The 22,745-nt window shown below is 36.6% G+C and overlaps 1 protein-coding gene across 10 annotated transcripts in view; it reads left to right on the top strand.

Moving 5' to 3' along the window:
• SATB1 (SATB homeobox 1) overlaps positions 1–22,745 on the top strand; it is a 91,863-nt gene that overhangs the window by 18,835 nt on the left and 50,283 nt on the right. For 7 of the 10 annotated variants that reach the window (XM_085568824.1, XM_021538125.4, XM_077787207.2 and 4 more), the window contains exons 2-5: positions 2,861–3,096; positions 6,872–7,048; positions 7,845–7,971; positions 8,698–8,821. In XM_085568824.1, coding sequence (XP_085424950.1) covers positions 2,886–3,096; positions 6,872–7,048; positions 7,845–7,971; positions 8,698–8,821 — 639 coding nt within the window. In that variant the 5' untranslated portion in view covers positions 2,861–2,885. The other 3 variants (XM_085568831.1, XM_085568800.1, XM_085568851.1) reach the window with 2 other exon arrangements.

Raw genomic sequence — 22,745 nt, 5'->3', positions numbered from 1 at the left:
GGTTTTGCTAATTTCACTCAGAAAACTGCAGTGTTTCTGTTTCTAGATAAGTACTTTGCTTCTTTGTCTCTTTAAAAGGTCACAGGGAAAGCTTGGCCTGGATTGTGAGAGCCATATGGAACGGATAAGTGCGGAGCCTCTCTCAAATGTGATTATGGGTTTTTATGGGGGAGGGAGGGAAGAGGAGGGGAAAGGCATGGGGAGGGGGCTGATTCAGGAGCAGAGAAAGAAATAATATAATACCGGCAGCGTTACATCGCGACAAAAGGCGATACGGCACCGACTCTCATTCAGAAATTGCGCGGTGTGCCTGTACGTGTACGCTGGCTCCGGGAAACTGTGCCTTGAAATTGTGCTCTTCTCTCACTGATCTGTGATGAAAACTTGTAGTTGTGAAAGATGCCTAAATGCGAAACCCGGGGAAACTCCTGGCCTGGAACCGGCGGAGATGATAGGTCTTTCCTGCCACCCTCTCCCTGGGCAGGCCATGCTGGTTGTTGCTCATCACTATTCCAAACTGAGGTTGCAGTGAACTTTAGCCTTGGGCATGGAGTTTAAATGAGTAAATTAGGTGTTTTATGTGCATGTAATTTTGCTTTGTAACATAAAGCTTTTTACAAGATGACTAAGCGGTGAAAGGATGCCGATGGGTGGGTATTCTCAGGCCAAGCGAAAATGACCCATTTGGTGTTTTGGTTGCAGTCAGTATATTAACTAAGTGGCAATCTATCACTTTTATTCACTATACATGATGTAGTGCGATTCTGACTCATGATGACTAGATACTTTTTGTAGCAAAGAACCTTCCTGCCTTAGTGTACTTCTGAAGTTGCCAAAAGTGATGAGGAATTTCTTGTTCGTAGCTTTTTTCTGTGTGTTTTCTTTAACTCTTCCCCCCCACACAACACCCCTTTTTGTTTTCTTGGTTTTTTTTTTTTTTTTTTTTTTTGTTAATCCTCTTTTTCTTGAGATAGACGAGTCTCAGAATAGCAGCTCTGTGGTATGTTAGCATTATTAGAAATATTGGAAGATATTAACAGTTTGAGTCTGAAATTCTTTGCTTAGGTTACACTTAGCACAGTTAAAAAAATTCTTTTTGAAAAGTGGCTAAAATAGGCATGTTTACTGTTAATGAGACAGATGACCTAAAACAGATGCGATAAAGATGAATGGTGAACCTTAGCCTGTCACCTAACAGCATAAGGAAAAATAATGATTGTCTGAACTTTGTCTATTTGGTTGCATTCTTGAGGTTGCTTATAAAGGTTCAAATTAATACATTGCCTTTTTTCTTCACCGTATCGGGAAAAACAGAGTGATATTCAAACAAGAAAAAAAAATAGTCTGTAAAATTATCACTGGCATGTGTACTAGTGACATAGAAGTGTATATATATATATAAAGATTCCAAGATATTTAGGCTCTGATAACTTGGCTATGAAATGTGCAGAAAATGTATTGAATTACTAGGCAACTGAAAGAAAAGTAGCAATTATCCGATTCACACCAGTCTTTCTAAATATGACTTCCCCAGTGTTAGTATTTGTACTTGCTAATGTAAATACTAGTTCAAAGATTAATGTCTGTTGACCTGTCCTTAGTGATTATATTATATATATATATATATATATATATATAAAAAACATAATTGTCTGTGTAGTTATACCTTTCCCTGTCAGGGAAAGGTAGATAAAATATCTAACAATCAGAACAGTATTGATTGGTGAAATCATAACCAGAAAGATGCCTTTGCTCTCAGCAAGGTTTTTTAATATAGTTGGCAAAACAGGTTCTGATGAATGGCAAAAATCCTTAAAATTTACTCTGTTATGTTGTTGGCTTGAGAGATTTTTAGTGATTTAACTGTAATTGTTATTCATGGACAGAGGTTTCCAAAGTTTATAATATGGGAAGTACAAGCGTGTGTTTTCTTACTTCACTATTGAAATTCTGTTTTTTTGGTTTCAAATAGCTGTGTCAGCATCACCCAGTTTTTGGGGTTTTTTTTATATTTAAGGGCATCAAAAGTACTGTAGAAATTGTGGAGGATTTTCCCCCAGCTTTATGCTTGGTGAGAAACAATTCAGTTATTTATCTTAATTGAATAAACTACTCTGTTTAACACTTGAAGCTTAATATCTGAAAAATTGCATATATTGAACCTTGCAAAAGTTGATAAACTTTGTGTAATATTGGTAGTATTGGTAAGGAAACTCAAAAGCTACCATCTCCCGCCACTGCTTTCTGAAGTTAAATGTCAAATTCTTTTCTAACTTCTATTTTTAAGGGGGAGAGGAATTGTAAATGGATAATAGTCTACATCTCTTAACAAATCTGTTGCTTCTTCAACTAAAGTTTTAACAATCTCTCTATTGTTGTTCATCCATTTTATAATCAAATAGATAAAGAAAATTTTCATTAGAATCTTTCTCTCTCTCCACAATAAAAATATCCGCGATTAATAACAAACCTTTCTGTGAGATTTGTAGCAGTTGCTGTCTTGGAGCACACACCTTGACAATCATCATCACTTATATGAGTTTTCGACTCTCTTGGTTTTAGTAGAATATTTCCAAAGATTTTTTTAAAATTCTTTTTTAAGAGGTACTCTGGTTGGCTTTTAAAAAAACATTCCACTAGATTATGATACAATCTCTCTGTAAGCTGGGATATGAGGTAATTTTTGAAGAATAAGTTTGTTTCTTTTTAAAAAAGCATTTCTTTCTTGTTAAAATAGTTATCTATTCTTCTTTATGAGCTTGTGATACATATATATCTGTCTCTGTACATGTGCAGGCTGTGTACGTATACATATGCGCACACGTGTACAACATATATATTTTTTTTTTAATCATGGCAGGTGATCTTTAGAGGCGGGACTGAGTATGGATCATTTGAACGAGGCAACTCAGGGGAAAGAACATTCAGAAATGTCTAACAATGTAAGCGATCCGAAGGGTCCACCAGCCAAAATTGCGCGCTTGGAACAGAATGGGAGCCCATTAGGAAGAGGAAGACTTGGAAGTACAGGAACTAAAATGCAAGGAGTGCCTTTAAAACACTCTGGACACCTGATGAAAACTAATATTAGAAAAGGTAACACTTTTGATAATTCTGCATTAGAGAAATACGATTTATAATATTCGGGGGGAAAGCATACTTTTGCAGACTCTACTTCATTTATATTTCAAGATTAAAGTCTCCATTCTAAAATACTATCTATTCCCAATTCTGATATAAATCACATTTGGGAAATGTAAGGTTCATTCTTGGGTGGAGCATCTTGCTTTTCAGGGTGGAGTCTGATTTTTGTTAAGGTAATGGCTAGCTGCTGTGATTAAAGCAAATTCTTACATTGAAATGTAAGTAATTTGGTGCATTAATTCTTTGAGTAAGCGCTGGGCTAAGAAATGCGAAAATATATAAGAGTAAATACTGAACCCCCAAAACAAATTCTCGCCTTTCCTCCTAATGATGGTGCTATGATTGGAAGGGCAGCAGTATTTCCATAGCAGTTGCAAGTTGGTTTAAAGGAGAGAGTGTAAATCTTTAGGTATCACATTGGAAAAGTCATTTATGATGTCAATCTTCGCAGTTTATTTTCTTAAGTACAATTCATTATTGAACAATGAACAACTTGGGTGTCATATTTTTCAGTGGTTGGTTTGCTGTAATTAGACATTTACACAAGGAAAAGGCACATTTAGAATCATTGATGTTTGTATATGGATGGCTTTTGTTTGCATTAAAAATACTTTTAATGGACAATAATATGCAAATTTTACTTATCAAAATTTGTAAGTCTTTTTGACCATGTCCTGCAGGCTTGCTAATTTAAATCGAAATCTGCTGCATGTAATTTGACATATATCTTAAAACAGCCTCTACTTTTCCTAGTGTAATCAGTTATGTTTATAATCCAGATTTTTCTTGTATTTGCTAAGCAAAGTGCAACCAAGACTATTAAACGCACAAAGTTAGAAGGCAGAGGAATTTCATTGTGTCTGATGCATAACATTTATCGTACAATCATTTATTTTTTTCCTCGGTTTGGCGAAAACAAAGAATATATTGATCCTGAAATGAACAGACACAGCAGTCCGTATTGTTAGATCTTTATCTATTAAAAATGGAAAAACAGCACTTCAGCAAATTCTTTGGCCTCTGCTCATGATTACCCTATTTATTGATTGTTTGCCAAGAATGTATGCATCTTAAGAAAGCCAGGGTAAGAGCATTAAAAATATAATTTATTACGGCTTTTCAAGCAGAGTGCATTAACATTGTACAGTGAAGCAGTGGGGCTGTATAAAAAGGACTTTCTGACGCCTGCAAACATATAAGTTCCATAAATTCCTAAATAGGAGATTTCAGCTGTCTCTGGTATTATGTGATATTTGCACAGCAAACTTTAATGCCAGGACAGTTTTAGACAAGGATTCTACAGACTTCAGTGCTCCTTATGGCAGACGTGCTGTTTACACAGACTTGTAAACCTTCAGCAAAAGCTCTAACACTGCCTTCAGGTTTAAATCATGCTGTATTTTTAGCAGGGAGCACTGACCAATGCTCTCCCCTTTAATACTAGAAGGTTATGAAGTTGCTGCACTTGGAAGTCTTGCCAAGTACTAGCAGGAGTGATCAGCCAGCTGAGATTGTGCTCTCCTGTATAACATTTTTCACATTAACAGAAGGACACTAGTGACAGTTTGCTAAAAGATTTAGTGGCTTGATTTGTAGTCAGATGATACCTGTGTCACACTACTGGGATCCACCTCTGTGTATCTATGCTGTGCCTCAAAATTTGGCCAGGAGGCTCTCCTGTATTGTTTAAAGTAACACATTTCCCAAAATGTTGCAACTGAAGAAACCATGTACCGTGCAAAAAAAAGGAGTTGATAAGCAGCAAAGTACATGTATGTTGTGTCTGATCATAGCTTAATTTGTAGGAGCTGATAAGGGGAGGAACAAATATGTTTTAGCTGGTTTAGGATGTATCTGCGCTGTTTGTTAGAATGAAGCTTTGCTTACACTTTATCTTCAGGAATTACTGGTGAAACTGCTTAAGAATTTTGAGCCCTTACTCTGTGTCAGATGGTAGTAGGTGAAACATCAATTGTGAGAGCCTGAAAGGGAGAAAAAACCCAAAAAACAAACCACCACCTTTTTGCAGATGAATCGTATGTGTCCACAGCTTATTTAAAACCAGTGAAATAAACACTGCTTTGCATGTACTGCTTTTGCTTTGGTCTTCTCTCCCTTCCTGGCCAGTCTCACTCAGATTACAAAAAAAAAAAATAAAATTAAAAAGAAAAAAGAAAAAAAAAATCTCCTTCCTGCACTACATAAATATTGGCAAGCTTTTTCTCTTGTGTTTCAGTCTTTCATGCTGAGCCTATTGGGCAAACTGGAGTGAGTTTGTGAGCTTTTCCTTGCAAGCCTGAAGGGATTTGTTTGCCAGAGATTGGCTCTCTGGTGAACAGATGTAGTTTAAATATACGTGCTTAGGAGCTATCTTTTTTATCATGATTTCCTACTATACGTTAGAGCACAAATCAGCAGATGTGGTCTTACTGTATTGTCAAGAGTAAAGCTTCCTTTTAGACTACAACATGTCTGGTGCACCTTAGCAGGTTAGGAGGTTTCTATAAGTCTAGAGGGCAGTGGTTATAGAGGCATTAACATTGTAGGACTAATTGGAGTTCCTGGGTGCCCTGTTAAAATAACCCTTGTCATCATTTATGCTAAAGATGATACCCCTCTGGCAGACTGCCATAAGACAGTTCTGTACATCTCCTTTTAACCCTTCTGCTTTCTGTCATTAAGAGATCCTAACCTGTGCTGCTGCAGACAGCAGAGCAGGATTGGCACTTAAAACCACAGGTCACTGTGTCATCCATGTCCATTTGGGAGGCTGGGAGGGATTTTCATAATGTCCAGGAATTTGATTGCTATGAGAGAGTTTGTCCCTAAACCGGCTTGGGTAGTTTGTTACTTCTCTCTCTCTGTCATCAAAAGAGAGGAAAAAAACAAACAAAACTAAATTAAAAAAAAAAAGGCAAAAAGAAAAAAAGTGATTTGCTTAATATTCTGTGCAGTGTATGGAAGGGTTTGCCATATGATGCTACAAAACTGGACACTAGTAATTAACTTTCAGGCATGCTAAAATAGTGTTGTGGGATGTAAGGTGCGGGAGACAACAAGAAGAACAACAAAAATAAGCCTGAAAACTGCAGGTACACTTCTTAAAGCAGCACTAAAGTCATGATTTGTTCCTTAAAGATGCGAGTGAAAGTTGTGCTCAATTGCACTCAGTGAATGAAGCACGAATTAGTGTTAACTTTTGCCTTCTTTCCTTGTGTACTCTTTTCAGAGTGAATATATAACACACAAGGTGATTTGTTGCTGATGTTGAAACCAATTAAATATTTTTGGCAGGACTAAGAAAGTTTTAATGTTAACAAAATTATGTGGCTGGTACTAAAATGGCTTACAGTGAAGACATCTGCAGTATGTATTTAGGTTCTCATGCTGCCTGCTACTCACAACAAATCAGGCAGGACAGAGAGAATCAACTTCTCTTCAGTCAACCTTGTTATTTGTATAGAAGGTAATTCTTTAAATCTGCATTTGATCAAGGGAGATAAATTTGTATTTCTGCCTTTCAGGGAGATGTATGTTTTATAGAACTTTCTCTTTTTTTGGGGAGGGTGAGGGGAAAGGACTCAGGGAATATGTTGATCAAATATTTGTGATGATTCTTGATGCCTCCTCTGCCTGTTCGTACAGGTTTTATTTACATAACTCTGTATAGACCCACCTACTCTACTATAACTCAAGTTTAATATGTTAAATTTAATCTTTTTAATAGGAAGTATGCTTCCAGTTTTCTGTGTAGTGGAACATTATGAAAATGCCATTGAGTATGATTCTAAGGAGGAGCATGCAGAATTTGTGTTGGTGAGGAAGGATATGCTTTTCAACCAGCTGATTGAAATGGCATTGCTATCTCTTGGATATTCTCACAGCTCTGCTGCCCAAGCAAAAGGTAAATAAGATTATGAAATTGTACAATGAATTGTGTTTGTTTGTGGGGTCTTGGGGGATGGGCAGGATTTCTTTCAGGAATGCAATGCAGATTTTACTTCTTAAACTTCTTGCAGATTCTGTCTGTATTTTTTTTCCTTGATGTGTTTTTATTTAGTTAGTGCATATTTTGTTCATGGGGAATATGGAGGTAAATTCCTTTTTTTTTCTTTTTTGTTTTAAAGAAGAAAAAAAGAATTCAACTGAATCATTAGTATGCTTATTGACCTTAATAATCTGCTCCACTGAGGATCCACAAGGAAGTGTAAAGCATATTTGAGCAGATGGACTGTTGAGAGTCAACTTGCATTTATGACTGAATATCCAGCTCTGTTTCTTTTATTTTGTGTCTGATGGTTTTATAGACTGCAAAGTAATTTTTTTTCTCTCAATTCTTGCATTGCAAAATTCTTACTAATTTGTTAAGAGGAATGCTGTTATATCATGTCCTATTGAATTCATGGGAACTTAGGAAAATATACTTTTATACATATTAATAAAATCTCTACTGCAATGCATTTGTATAATTTCATAATATAGATAAGGCCTATCCTTGGTGGTGTGTGGGTGGGGGTTTTGGAGGGGGAGGGGGGGTGTTCTTTTGTTTTGCCAGATTTAAGAGGTTAGAAACAAAGGTGGTGATCTTGTTAAAATCAGATATTTCTTTTGCCCTTAGGAATTAAGTAAATCACTTTCTTTCCATTTTTCCTGCCCTTCTTGCTCACTACCCCTCCCCTCCGAAAATTACAATCCTGCAGGGCTTATCCAGGTTGGGAAGTGGAATCCAGTTCCACTCTCCTATGTGACAGATGCCCCCGATGCTACGGTAGCAGACATGCTGCAAGACGTGTATCATGTGGTCACACTGAAAATCCAGTTACACAGGTAAGTCATATACAGTTCTGGGATGTGAACTGTTACTTGTCTGCTCTTAACTGTTAATATTGCTTGTATTTAATTCCCACTGTGCTTTGTGCTCAAAGTACAAAGGCTTGCCTAAATTAATTTTTAGTTACTCTAGTTCTTCTTTAACTTACAGTATACTATTGCAGAAAACTTTTATAGCTCTGATACATAGATTTTCTTTGGATATCTCATTAAAACTATATTGCGTTTTAGTCAATTAAATGATGCATTACAAGAAGGCATTTTACATAAAGTTTACTTAAGAGAAAAATATTTTTGCATATCATGAACAGTACCATCTGTGTGCATTTTGTAAAAGAATGACTTGCTCGCACTTATTGTTGCTGTCTAGGTTCTTAAATTTCACAGCAACAAAAAAGAAAAAATGGTTAATATATTAATGTTTTTCATGATCAGTCGTGAGAAAGCATTACACCTTAAATTGTTTTACCAAGCGCATCAGAGCAGGAAGGTAGAAGTAACATGAAAAAATAGTCGCCACATGCAGCTGATGTATAATTCATGCATCAATACAGCAGATGTGTTGTATAAAGTAATTAACTAATCGGAACAATCAGGAGACCGAGAGCAATCTCCAGATGCATCTGCTTGATGCGCAAAATGAAATCTGTCTGTCTTAAAGGAATGTTCTGCAGCAGGATGCAATCTTGTAATAATCCCTTTTCTAATCTGTGTTTGAAATAGTTGCCCTAAACTAGAAGACTTGCCTCCTGAACAATGGTCTCACACAACAGTAAGAAATGCTCTGAAGGACTTACTGAAGGATATGAACCAGAGTTCATTGGCCAAGGAATGTCCCCTTTCGCAGGTACTTAGCATAACATGTAATAAATAATAAAGCAATATAGGCAACGTTGATGTGAGATTTGAGATTTCTACAGACTGTAGCAAGTAGTACCCGTAGAGTGGATCTGCCAAAAATGCAAATGCATTTGACCACTTCATGATCTTTATAAATATGCCTGATTCATTTTGAACATAGTCTTACAACATTTCCCATGGGGAGTCGTGAAAGGTTGTTTACACCACACTAAAATCATCTCACAGCAAACTGGATTTTAACTGGTTTTTGTCTGCAGTCTTTGAACTGCTTTGATGCAACTACTTTTTTCAAGCACAAGTGTTCAAGATGTTAAAAGGCTCTTTACTTACTGCTGTCAAAAGTACTATTGAATCTGAATACTTGTTAGATAACCTACAGTAGTTTTAAATGCTAATTCATAAACTGAGACAGTCTTTGGCATGCTATATGAGAAGGGAATAAAGAATAAAGCTCTTCGGGTGATATGTTGTTGTTGCAAAGAACCAAAGAAAAATCAGTCATTTATTAGTTCTAATCAAAATATACCTAAACAAAAATGAAACCTCAATTTATGCATTGCTAAATATTGAACTGATGTGTTCCTCAAACCTTAGTTGTATTGTTCTATTTTTGCCATTCTTTTTGTTCTTCTCTTGTCAAATTACTGCAAAGGCACAACTCATTTATCTATGCAGTATGATGTCCAATGATGCTGTGGTGGGAACGTGGTATTTTTTTTTTTACCTTTTAAATTTTAAAATGTATTTCATTGTGGCACAGTGGAGATGAATTCAATATACAAATAAATGATGCTAGTTGTGGCAGGGAGGGAGAAAGAGAAATTACATTAAGGTATTTTTATAAGGATGTTATTTCTTTTGCTTAGGATACTGGAGTCTTTGTTTCTGAAAGACTTCAGTTAATCTACAGGAGACTACTCTCCTCCTCTGTCTAGTTTTCATGAAGAGATTAGCAGACTTGTTTCCCATCACATTTTTTTCCCCCTACGGTTAGGTTGTTTTCAGTGATGTGGCTCCAATATAGGAAGTTTTGAAGTGGAAATAATCAAAATTATCTTCACTGGTTGCAAACCATTCCAGTAATATGTCTACAAAGTTATCTTATATGTACCTACTGTAAAAGCATGTAAGCTTTTGCACTGCTGGTTTATGGAGACTGCAGATAACTTGGGACTTTTCTCTGTTTTAATCTAATAGTGCTACTTTTTACTTGATACTGATGGAAAGCAAATAATTTCTATTGAGGTGGAATATCTAATTTCTATTTGGATATTGTGTTTCATGAAGGAGTTTCTTTATATATAAAACAGAAAAAAAGCTTTTAAAAGGATTACTTTACTATAGAAAGTATCATAGTACTGGAGACAACTCAATAATTGCATTCTTCTAAAAAAATTCTTTGAAATTATATTGAATTTTTATGTAATAACTTTAATGGACAAAAAAACACCTATCTTAATAGCAGCTCTTCAAGTTAATGCTTGAGATGACTAAAACTCCACACTACAGAACTCTGATTTGGGACAGTGTGTTTGCTGGTTTGTATTTCTTTACTTGTAAAAGAATATACTTAAAGCCGTAAGCTTCTTCCTGTTGTTAAAAGCATGCTTATTACTTTTGCCATCTCTATCTTCACCAGTGCTGCCATAGTTGGGTTGCAAGAATTTAAATAGCTGCTGCTTTTCTTTTTTCTTTAAAAACCAAATTGTATTAAGCTTAAAGTACATATATTTATTTATTCTTAACTTTTGGAAAAACAAGCTTTTACAGTAGTTGATCACGAGCCCATCAGTCAAAGTCTTCCTGTTTCCCTCTGGGAGCTTGATGGAAGATGAGTTGATCTGACAGTGTCCTTTTCACATGAGTAAATTGATCTGAATACTTCCCATATTTGCCTTACCTCTAACTCCTTGTATATCATTCCTATGCAAAGGGCACTGATTTAAGAGTGCCAATGTTTTATTAAAGGTATTAAAGTTTTTGAATTGCCCTGCCATGGCGTGCTCCTGCAGCAGAGGTGAGAAATAAGAGCAAGGCAGAGGCCAGGAGACAGCATTTATTTAGGGGATCAATCAAAGTGCCAGCATAGGAAATTCTTCTGAGAGCAGAGAAAGGCTTTCTCCTGTTATGTTCTTCCATGGGTATAGGTAATGCCATATGAAGTGCTTCATCATAAATGCAAACTAATGCAGTGACATTGTACCATAACTTATTAACACTGTTATGGATATAATTTATTAACCACGGAAAAATGACTCAAAGTGGAAACGAGAGTAGTTATCGTTTTCTGTCACTGTCATTAGCAATACTCTGTTTTGTGTAGGTATGGGAGGACTTGCTTTAAAGTAATTAGGCCGTTGTGCTCAATGCATGACATCTCTGAAGCCCCATTTTCACTTTGCTTACTCTATTTTCTGAAGCAATCTTGCATTTTGTATATTTAAAAATTTCTCATATTTGTTCAGAATACTGGCATTCTATATACTGAAAAAACCTAAAAGCAAACAAGCCAGCTATTTTGTAGTGCAGACATACTTAATAACTTGAAAATGCATGAACAAAACTTTGATAACCAATCTGTTTGAATTACAGAGTCTTGAAAACTTAACATTATTATTTTCTAGAGGGCTTTGGTGGTTTTTTTTTGTTTGTTTGTTTTTGTTTGTTTTGGTTTTTTTTTAGCCATTTATTTTCTTGTCCAACTAAAACCTTGAGGTGTAAAGGTAGGAACTCTTCATGACTTGATAAAATACCGCTGCTCTCATTAGGAGAGTTGAATACATGGTCCTTTTGAAGCTGCTGTAATTCTCACTCTGTGACTGTGTGGCCACTCCTGAAGGTCAGTTTTATTGCTCAGTGTATGAGCCCACATCATGGGAAATCCCTGTCAACATGACTTGGAGTGCTTAGGATGGACCGGAGCAAATGCGCGCCTCTGAACTGCTGTGGAATTGCAAACAGCCGTTCAGGCATTTAGCCTCAGATTTTTGGTATCAAGCAGTCAAGGTAAAAGGACACTTCAAATTTTGCATGGAAAGCCCAAGCCTGTTCTGAATTATGCACCAAAGTGCATATTTTCATTCTTTACATCAGGTTTGTGATTTTATTGCTAGAAACTGGCAGCATGTGCAGATGCCGACTGAACGACCTTTTGCATTTGATACACACAGCTTGGTTCATTTCTGTTTCCTCTCCAGACCTCTCTTGATGGGGAAGGTAACTTGGAATTTAATCTAGGGCTCAATTTTGGGCCATCTTGTGCATTCCATTAAATTGGTCTATCTCGTGAGTGGCCTAGATCTCATTTCCCTCCAGTTTTGGCTCTTCAGTCTCCAAAGGGTTGTAAAGAAATTGTTCTACCATCAATTCTTATTTCCAAACCCTTGCACAGAAGCTCTACTCCAGCCTTTTGGGAGCTGCTCTAAAGTTATCAGGCAAGCAGGCAGCTGAGTTGCATTTACTTACTTAATGTTTGTCCTTCAATGTCTTGACTTACTCTTAGCATTTTCATATTTCACTTTCACAGATTTGCTCTGTTTTGTTTTTTAGTGCAGAAGTTTCTTCTTACTTCCACAGTTAATAACTGAAATACTATTGTATTATATATTTATTCTGATAATAATAAGGGGTTTTTTTTCTCTTTTGCTGCTATTGAATTAATACATTATCTTTGTTTCTCTGTGTATTTATATAAGTATTATATATATGGTTTGATCAACTTTTATGAGGAAGAGGAGAGCAACATGGGGTATTGGTCTAAGAAAAGAACAGGAAATCCTTTTGATAATTCTAGAACAAACTTATCGTGTTCTTTTGAACATTTAGATGTATCCCTTATCTTGAGTTCCTGCAACCTTTTCCATGAAAAGATGATAACAAGTCACCTACCAAATGAAGAGATTGTAGAGATTAATTAGTATCTGGGCACTGCTTTAAAAATATGACAGTGATCAAATGACATTGACTTTTTTACTGGTATTATCTTGCCTGATTTTTTTTCTACAAAAAGATATTCTAAATGATTGTTGTTAGTATTCACAAACAGGCACTGACAAAGCACTGCAAAAGCACTTCTGAAGCAAGGTATTATTTTTCTTACCCTGTAGTATCCCGAAATGTGAATGTATTTGGTTGGGGATTTTTCCCCCCTCCCTTTTGCTCATCCTTTGACAGTGTTTTTATCTAGTCTGACTCTCAGGACAACCACAAGTCAGTACATTATAGATGAGAAATTCCAGGTCTGATATATAGTAGAATCTGAAATCTCAATGGCTTTTTGTTCAGTATTTTGTAGGGGACATGCAGTATTTAAAAAAAATGTATCCAGAGGCTGTGATACTTGGGGACATAGTAATTTACAGACTATTTTAAAATTTTTGGAAGATATCTGTGTGTTCCCCCTTCCCCCGCTTATAATGTCATTTACATAATTTTGCTCTTGGTGATGAGGGAATAGCGTTATTTCAGTCAGAGGGATGTATGCTTGCATTGCATGAAACGTATGCATGCACAGTACAAGTGCTGGTACGATACCCAAGTCTGCATAGCTTTGCACTTGTGACAAATATAACTATACTGACTGCATTTTTAATGAGCTTTCAGGCTGTAGTGAATGATTCTCTTTACCTGACATGGGCACAGTATAGATCATATATTTTCCTTTCTGTTCAAATACCCTGCCCTGAATTTGCATGCTGTTTTGTTCAGACTTTATATGATCTGGCAGAGACAACAGACAGAAAGCTTTCTTGGAACATCAGTGTTTCTCAGTTCACCTGATGTGAAGCATTTGGCCATCATAGCAAATAGTCAGCTCAATAGAAATCCTCTCACATTTCCACACTGCTGTTCTGATCTACCCTTCCAAAATCCTAACCAAAAAAGTTGCGTTTGCTAAAATTAAAATTTCTGTACCTATAGATAATCAAGGAATGAGCTATTAAGGCTTGCCAGAATATATAATTTTTATGAGCAGTTTTTGATTCATGCTTTACTAAACCGAAAGGTGTTTTTTGCCCTCTCCCCTTTCAATTTTACCTGCCTAGACCTGAGATCAAGTCCTTGGATTTCTTTGTTGCTTGTAAGTCTCTTCTGTCTTCCTCCCTTCCCCCAATAATTAATAACCTGAGTAAGGAATGCAGCTCTTTTTTCTGCTTTAGAAGTTACTGTACTTTAGATTTTAAAGATGTCATTAATTATTTTGGGGGAGTAAATCCTTGAGGGCCTGGGCTCAGCTTTTGGCAGGCAGGGCTTTTCAACCCACCCCCCGAGTTGCTCAAGAGCATTCACTGTGATGTCTCTTCAAGCTGACATGGTATCTGGATTTTTAAAGCATTTGCAATTAACTATTAAAATTTGTGCCTAGAATTTTTAGTCTTCCAGATAGAATAGGCAATGCAGAGCCTATTGCTGATGGGATGGACAAGATGTTTGCAAGAGGTGTTTGGGTAGAGCTGTGTGAGGATATTCACAGGGTACTTAACCTTTCAATCAATTGATCATTTGATCATTGATTTATGTTCTTTAGATGCACCTAAACAATCTCAGGGTTAAAGCTATGCCAGTCTGCAACTGTTTTATCTGTGTAGCAGCATCCTATTAAAGGCAAAAATATATAGCTGGTTTTTTCTGCCTCTTCATTAGAATTAAGTATAACAAGGATATTAAGTCACTTTCCAAATCAGTTATGAGGCCTGAAATTATTGTGGGAGGAGGGGGAAAACATATTTTGTTCTTCAAATAAAAGCAGTATCTGACTTCAGGGGAATCTGTAAGATGTCAGCGTGTCCCTTGGTATCCGTGCTGTAATGTGGTCTTCTGTTTCTGCTTCTGAAAAGTGGAGGAGTCCAATAGAGGAATGGTGCTAGTGTTGAAGGTTGTTTTGGTTTGGTTTTGTTGCTGTTCTTGTTGTTTTATTTTTTTCTAATTTTGTTTTTACACTCCTAAATTCAGGAGTTATAAGTACTTGTCCTCCACCAGGCTCTCTTGTGAAAAGTAAAAAATTAATGCTTTTTTGAGACTGTGTCCAACTTTGACTACCAACCGTTTTTTATTGTATTTCGGCAATTTTGAGAACTGTTACATGAATGAGTATCTGCATCATATGGACTTCAAGTTTTAGGGAAGTTACGGGATGCAAAAGAAACACAGCACGTTTTCTTCTGATACATTTTCCTCCTAGAGCATGCATGTGTTGTAGAACTGAGCCCTAGCTGACTTCTGTTTTCACTCAGTGCTCCTGAGAATGGTATATAGATCAAGTATTTGTAGTGATGTTCTTCTTTTTGTAGATACACATATACACATTACCATGTTTTGTTTGGTTTTTTTGTTTTCTTCTGGGTAAATTTAGTGGGTTAAGAGGCAGTCAAATAATGCACTTTACAGGATTTTGTATTCATTCATATTCGTTCATGTTTCTTGCATAACTCTTAGCAACAGTCATGGCCAAGTGATTAATTTATTTTTTCCATAACTTTACTAGAGAGTTAACAAACCACTTCTCCAGTGTTCTTTAAAGCAAGATTGCAAATAAATATTTTTTTTTTCTTCTTATTGGCAAATTTTTGGCTGTGGAGTACTGCACAAGTATAAACAACATGAGAGATCCTTTAACATAACATGAGAGAGCCTTTAGTCGCTTTGCTCCCTAGCTTTGGAACTCATTGCCAATTGAAGTAAGGAAAGCTTGGCTGTTGGGACTTTTAAATCTAGACTTAAAAGTTATTTGTTCTGTTTAGCATTTTTAAAATTATTCTATTAGGAATTGTATGTGCTTCAGTTTTAATTTTAACTCATAATGATTGTAAAGCACCCTGGGATGCTTGCATGAAGGGCGCTACAGAAACCCAAGATTGTATTGTACTGTGTTGTAATGTATTGTATTATTACATGGTACTGGAGTTGGACCACGGACAATTCATATAGAAAGCATTTGAATACTTAGCTAAAGATAAGGAGTTGGGGGGGGGAGCACTGTCTTTTCTTGCTTATTTTCCCCCTTTTCTGTCAGTTATTTTATTAAACTAAATTAAAATGGCAGTTATTCCCTAAGAAATGCCAGCATAATTTACTGCTGCAAAGGGGCTCAAAATGTAAACCAGATGATAAACTAAAAATAAAAAACTCCACATTAAGATTTAATTGCACTTCCCTTTCTATATTACGTTCTTATGTAAAATACATTACAAAACAGTACATTCTTTATCACTTCCTTCACTTTTAACTGAATTTCATTAACAATAAAGAAATATATTGTCTCTATTTTCAGTAATGTCACTTGACAGTTAATCCCTTAACTTGATGTACATGTCTTTAAGATTTTTTTTTTTAATAAAGAACACGATAGCACTGACTGGAGCCAAGTATTGCACAATCATGTGATTTGCAAGTTTCCCAGCTCACAGCTTTGCCAGTGCAGGTCAATTCACACCTGCCACACTTATGCCATTCTGGTCCTCATGTTGCTTTTCCTCAGTGATTGTCAGAGGTAGAGAGAGTTGTGCATGCGGCTCCTTCCTTCCCCCCTCCCTCCCCACTCCAAATGTGTGGTAAACCTTGTGCATTGGAAGTGTCTGCTCAGGAATTAAATGGAGTTTAATTTCTGTCCATTAGAAAGCTGCGATCCACATCGCCAATTAAGCCTTCTATTTAAAGGGCGAGGAGATACGTATGTCTACATCTTAATCACTGCTGTGACTGGTTTGCAGAGACCTTCTCTGACTGGTTCAGTTATTACTAGCAGTAGTGGGAGGCACAGGGATCAGCGTGGTTATAAAACCTACCCAAAAGCTGAGCAAATTCTGTAGGTGCTGTAGCGTCACTATCAGCAGATTTGAAGCTGAGGTACATCTGTGTTAGGGGACGCAGGGGTGTAGGCATAAAGATGAGCCAGGGAAAAATTACTTGCATTGGTAATAATTTTTACCTGGCAGAAGCAAAAGCAAACAGGACCCACTTGTTGAGAGGCAGTGCTCAGAGACATGGAACTCTCACCTTGTCAGACCGGCCTCATTGCATGCCTTCGCTATAATCATAACTTAGAAGAAAAGAGATGAGTTTCTCAGACTGAGCAAAACTCTGAAAGGTTGCTCCCCCACCATCACCACTTTTTCCTTTTTAAATTACTAATTAAGTTCTTCTTTTTTATATCCAATAACAATGGTAGGAGAACTCTAAGGCAAGGGTGAGTTTTGTCTCTTCGGATACTTCCTTAAGAAACAGCACAAATGGTATCAGATTCCACTGGTGCCTTGCAGCAGTGATCAGAGGACAGGTTTTTCAGGACAGTAGCAACCTCAGATGTGCCTCACTCAAAGCCATGGAATAAACTGCTCAAAAGGGAAATGTTCTCTTCCCCAGAGGTGGGAAAGGATGAAATGTTCTCCTCATATACACCTGTCTCATTTATTTTTATTTTGTTTTTTAAGTACAAAGATTTCCTACACTCAGAACTGCAGTTCTTCTATAAGCTTGCACGAGAAGAGGGAAAAGTGTGCCTGGTTGTGCCTCTGTTCCAAGGGATTTGATAATTTACAGTAAACTGTCAGGGTCTCTAGAAAGGCCATTGATACCAATGTCCTTTGCATGTGTCTCAGTTTTTCATCATCACAAAACCCATCAGAAGGATAGTATCATTGGTATCAATGGCCTTTCTAGAGCCACAGAGAAGATTTCAGCTCCATAAGTTTACCTAGGCTGTTTGTATTTGAATCAGTATACTGGGACTTCCTTAGAGTTTTAAGGGTTTTGTGTGTATTTATATATATCTCACAATAAAATTCCACCAAGAGATATGTGCCAGCTCACACATCCCCAGGCTCCTAAAGGTGTGTTCCTTACTGTGCACTTCTTGTAAGGAGGATCTTTGTGTGCTAAGTCTTAATTCAGCTAATTTTTTAAAAAAATTGTATATTTTAACGTTAATGCAATGACTACTAAAAAAAAGCATTTAGTAGAACCCTAGAATAGAACCCTAAAGTGCACATACATATTCCTTATGAAAGCTAGCTGGAACATTTCTCTTCTGAGATACCTTCATTGAATCTTGGATCTTTTTATGAATTCTTCAGGGCATTTATACTTTCACAAACTCCTGTTAGTGAAAGATAGCAACACAGAGGCAAAACTAATACATGGACTAACACAGCTGCTTACAATGTCACCTTTACAATTTTAAATAGCAAAAGTTAAGAATCCATAGTGAATTTCATACTATAAATTAATTTTCTCCTGACAAATTTTATGGTTTTCTCAGTACAGAAAGAAATGTGTTCATGTGCTTTTAGCAGCACATCCCTCATAGAATTTGGGTCTATACGATTAAGAATAATCAGCTATACATGTGGCTCATAAAGAGGCATGTGGCGTGAAACAGTAAAACTGAGACTTAACCCTGTAAACAAAGGATAGATAAGAGATGTTACATTTGGCACTAGAGGGGTATTTAAGCAAGCAATCAGAGGCATGAGAAATGCACTCTCTAGGAGCAAAAATCAATGGAGTTCAAAAAGCTAGTCATACATTTAAAAAAAGAAAGAAAAAAGATGCACGAAAGGTACATTTAGAGGTCACAAAAAGAGATTACAATGGATGTGATGAAAGATCCAGCACAAGAAGTCTTCAGATAAATACTTGATGATTTCTCTAGCTCAGCCACTAGTAACTTGGCTGAACTCGGGAATTGCTGGATGAAATTCTAGGATTTCATTTTATGTAGATTCCAAAATGGATGCTCAAAATGGCCTATTTTGACTTTAAAAATCTGCAAAAACTTATGTAGAAAATGGAAAAGAGATCAAAGTGAAGGCTTATCCTTAGCACTAAAAGAAATTCAGCAAGACAACTGTTAGTGCTACTGAGTCTGATGACTTCTTGTCTGGACATTGTGCCTTAGGGCTCAACTTCATGCCAGACATTTGATGCTTTGCTTAGCAGAACAGTGGAATCTGAGAAGAGACTTGCTGAAAATCATGTCCTATTTCCCAGAAAGGAAATCTTCTTTAACATGGTGGGTAATATTAAGCAAAAACTAAAATGAAAACAAACATTGTGGCTGGGCGAAGATAATGCAATTATCAACATCTCTATCAGGAGTATGTATATACTGCAGGTTTGTAGAAAATTTTATTGTACACAAAGCTGACTTTAATGCATTAATAGGTCTAAAATGTGTTGTATCACACAAAGCATTTGCATTAGGTTAGTATTTGAAAGCACATTCATTTAGGATGATCATCCCAGATTTGAAACTAGGCAGAAGTGCTCTGACCTGGCTGGAACAGTGGTTGGAAAGAAAAGCAATTCTCCAGAGAGGAATGCTGAAGGTGTCTCATATTTTCACCAAACCAGTCTGTGCAGTCTCCAAGACCCCAGCTACCTCTATTCCCATAAAAGAAATGCTGGTTTGTATCTTGGGTTCTTTGGATTGTCCTCTTGGTTTCTAGTTTCCCCTAGTCCCATTCATTGCATCCCTAGAAGAGGTGACTGCAGGTGCACAGGCTTTGTGTAGTACATAGCCTAGTGTAGGAAAAGCAGCCTTCTGGAGAGAGGCTGAGGCTGCCACCACACAGAACTGGTAGGGAGGGATGTATCTTACTGTGGAGTAGCTTAATTCTGGTTCTGTGGACTTAAAGGCCAGCCCACATTGGAGCACGGCTCCTGGGTTTGTCTTCATCCAGCAGAAATTCTGCCTGTACAAGATAATGTTGTGGTGGGCACCAATAGGGAGAGCTCCTGAAAACATGCATCCCCAGCTCAAGCTGAAAGAGAAGTTTAAAGCAATCTATTCATTTCATAACAGCTCTTTCAAATGGATTCCTGGCTGAAATGGATAGCACATTTCTTACCCATGGAACTCTCAAATTTCAGGGCTTTGCTGGCAAAGGCACTTGCATAATCAAAACCTTAGGGTGTAATAACTCACCCCTCAATTTCATTTTCATTCTGTGAAGCAAACCAAGAATTACCTTATTAAATACTGGTTATTTTGCATTCTGTATTTTATCCAGGTTGTTTTTAGGAAGGGTTTAGCCAGGACTTCAACTACTAAGGATCTGCCATGTACAAATTGTGTGCAGTAGAATCAGGATTCTTGAAAAGATTTGTGTTGGACATCTGACAATGAAGACAAAAATGCATTATGTCTCCTTATCTTTTATAGGTTGAGGTTCTGACTTAATTTTATTTCTTTTTTTTTAAATTTTTTTAGTCTAAGGCACTGTGCCATGAAGCTTGTAACGCAGTTATGAAGTTCTTCAAATCTGAATTAACATTTCCCACCTACCTATCTTTTTCTCTTTTAAGCTTTTAACCTTTGTAGATATAAGAGTAGTATCTTGGGAAGCAGCTTTTTATTTGAGCTTTATTTATATCCATCAGTGGGAGATGCTCAGAAAACATTGGGAGAATGCTGCTCTGTCATGCAGCAACTGGGAATTTACATTACAGAATGGTAAAAATAGTGCAGGGATCAGTTCCTTCAGATGCTGAATCCTCATATCTGATTTTCAAAATCTTCCCATGTGTGGGTATATTTCTATCCATATATAAATATATGTGTATATATGTATATATAATTTGGGTTCTTTTAGTTTTATATCTTCCCTCCTTACACCAATGTAGCTCTATGTTTACATTAATACATACATTTATACTTAAAGACAACGTAAGACAGAAAAGGAGGAGGAGATAATTTCGGTTTTTCAAGGATAGGAGAAAGGAGGAAAGGCATACTAATGTATTGGAAGAAATGCTTGTGCCATCACTGTAAATCTGCCTTTTATTAAATTTAACTTATATGACCAGCATTTGCCATGCAGATCCTTACTCTCCTGACCCTGGCAACAGTATGGAGGTCAGAAAGCCATCCAAGTGCAGTGCCAAAGGCACAAACAAAAGTTTTTTTCTTCTCTGTCCATCTGTGGGTTTTTCTCTGATCCTACATGTTTATAGGGCATATGACAACAAATTCCATTGCATTATTTGCTATAGTTCAAGCTAATGGACCAAGGAATTTAACATAATTCTTTGTATGCAGTTAAACTGTCTGTGTCAGGATTTCTTGCTCAAAAAACAGCTAGTGGCTGGATATATTTGGTCTGCTTTTATTCAGAATGGCAGATGATATTTCTCTGCCATGCCATAACACTAGGAACGACATTGTGCCCTGGTTGGGTTTTTGCAGTACATGGTCTGGCATAGGCTCAGGCAGGCTAAAATCTTTTGACTTGGGGATAATCTTGTGTTATCTGGTTGGGGCTTCAATGTTCCCTTCTCATTTGAAAAAAGGTTGACATGGAGCCTCCTGAGAAATAAGCACTCATAAGAGTTTGGCTTCTGTTATAGCTGATGCTTGCTATTTCCATGCAAACAAAAGCCACTGATAGTGGCTAGAATAGGGGAAACAAAGTTTCTCTGTCCTTTATGAAAAGATCCCCCCTCATCTGCCCCCAAATCTTTAAGTTCTGTTCTGCAACTTTATCACTATTTAAACTAGGTCTAGAGACAAAGGCTCATAGCTTTTCTCTTTTAATTTTTTTTTTAAAAAGCATGTTAAGTTTTCAGCACTGGAACATGCCTCCCTGTTGGTGTCTAGGGATGTAAAGCAGAGGATTTATGGGAGACAAAATAGAATAAAGTCTTAAAAGTTTGGCTTTAAAAAATGGAGCCAGTGGTTTGACAGATTGTTCAGTAAATGTTCATTTTATTGAGAATTATAAAAAAGGTGCTTAATGCCTCTGTACCATTAATATAATACATTAAAAGGGTACTGTCAAGATTAGTGTTTCAGCTCTGAAAATTGACTGTAGGGTTTACGGGCAGCACTGTTCATATTCTGTTTATAAGTTGAGGTATCTTCTACTTACCACTTTACAAAACCATTATGTTGTTACAAGGCTTTATACTGAAAAACTTGATAAATAGTAAAACGTAAATCTCATTTAAAAAGTGAGAGGATAGTTGCTGCCTGTCTTATAGTCAGATTTAGCAGATGCAGGTTTGCATGTAAAACAGTTGTGAAAATAGCCAGTGTCAAACTATTGCAAAATTAAACTTGTAGGGTGTTCTGTTTTCAGTGTCTATCATTGTTGAAATACTCCATTTCAAAAGCTTACATTCCTTTCTACAGAAAAAAAAAATCAGATTCCTTAGTTGAAATTAATTAGCATTCAGAAACCAGATAGCATGTTTTTGGGTATTCATGAGATCTCTGTTTGAAAAAATGTTTTTAACTTGTAGAAATGTGTTGCAACACACAGATGGGAAGAAAAAGAAAAAAAAAATCTCTTTAGCAAGCACTGTGTGTAAAAGGAATATTACATTTTGCACGCTCCTGATTACCCTGTGTAAACAGTTTTTGACATCTGTCTTTATAGTTTTCGAGGAGAGGAAGACTTTGTTAAAAGAACCATTTTTATACAGCAGTCACCATTTCAGTCTTGCTTTACCTGTATTATGAAAGCAGATGGTCTGCATGTCTTTTGAATATTTATAACTATCAAAAACAATCTCTTGCTATTCACCCTTAGGCTTATGAGATGTCAGGACTGTTCTGGTTGAAAAAAATCATCTTGGGTGTTTACAGAAAGGGGATTACATTAAGCTGAAATGACTATACATTTTCCAGTTTAATATTTGTCCATCAGCTGTTTAATCGTATTTAGATAATTGTGTAAATAAGTTGTTGCAGCCCTTGCCCCTTCCACTGAACAGGCTTGAAGCTTTAAACACCAATGAACGAGTTGCGAAAAAGCTCAGATTTTTTTCTCCTAGTTAAACAACCTGGAAGGCCTAAATAAGTTTTGGTTGCAGTGCTTCTTTTGAGAAAAATGTTTAAATTGCAAAGGAATCCCTGATATCTAATTCAGCCGAGTTGTTCTAGGAAGCTGCTGTGTCTGTTACTCTTTCCT

The sequence above is a fragment of the Lonchura striata genome, chromosome 2 (genome assembly GCF_050655825.1).
Source record: "Lonchura striata isolate lonStrDom1 chromosome 2, ASM5065582v1, whole genome shotgun sequence".
Lineage (NCBI taxonomy): Eukaryota > Metazoa > Chordata > Aves > Passeriformes > Estrildidae > Lonchura > Lonchura striata.
This window is presented reverse-complemented; position numbering and strand designations above follow the sequence as displayed.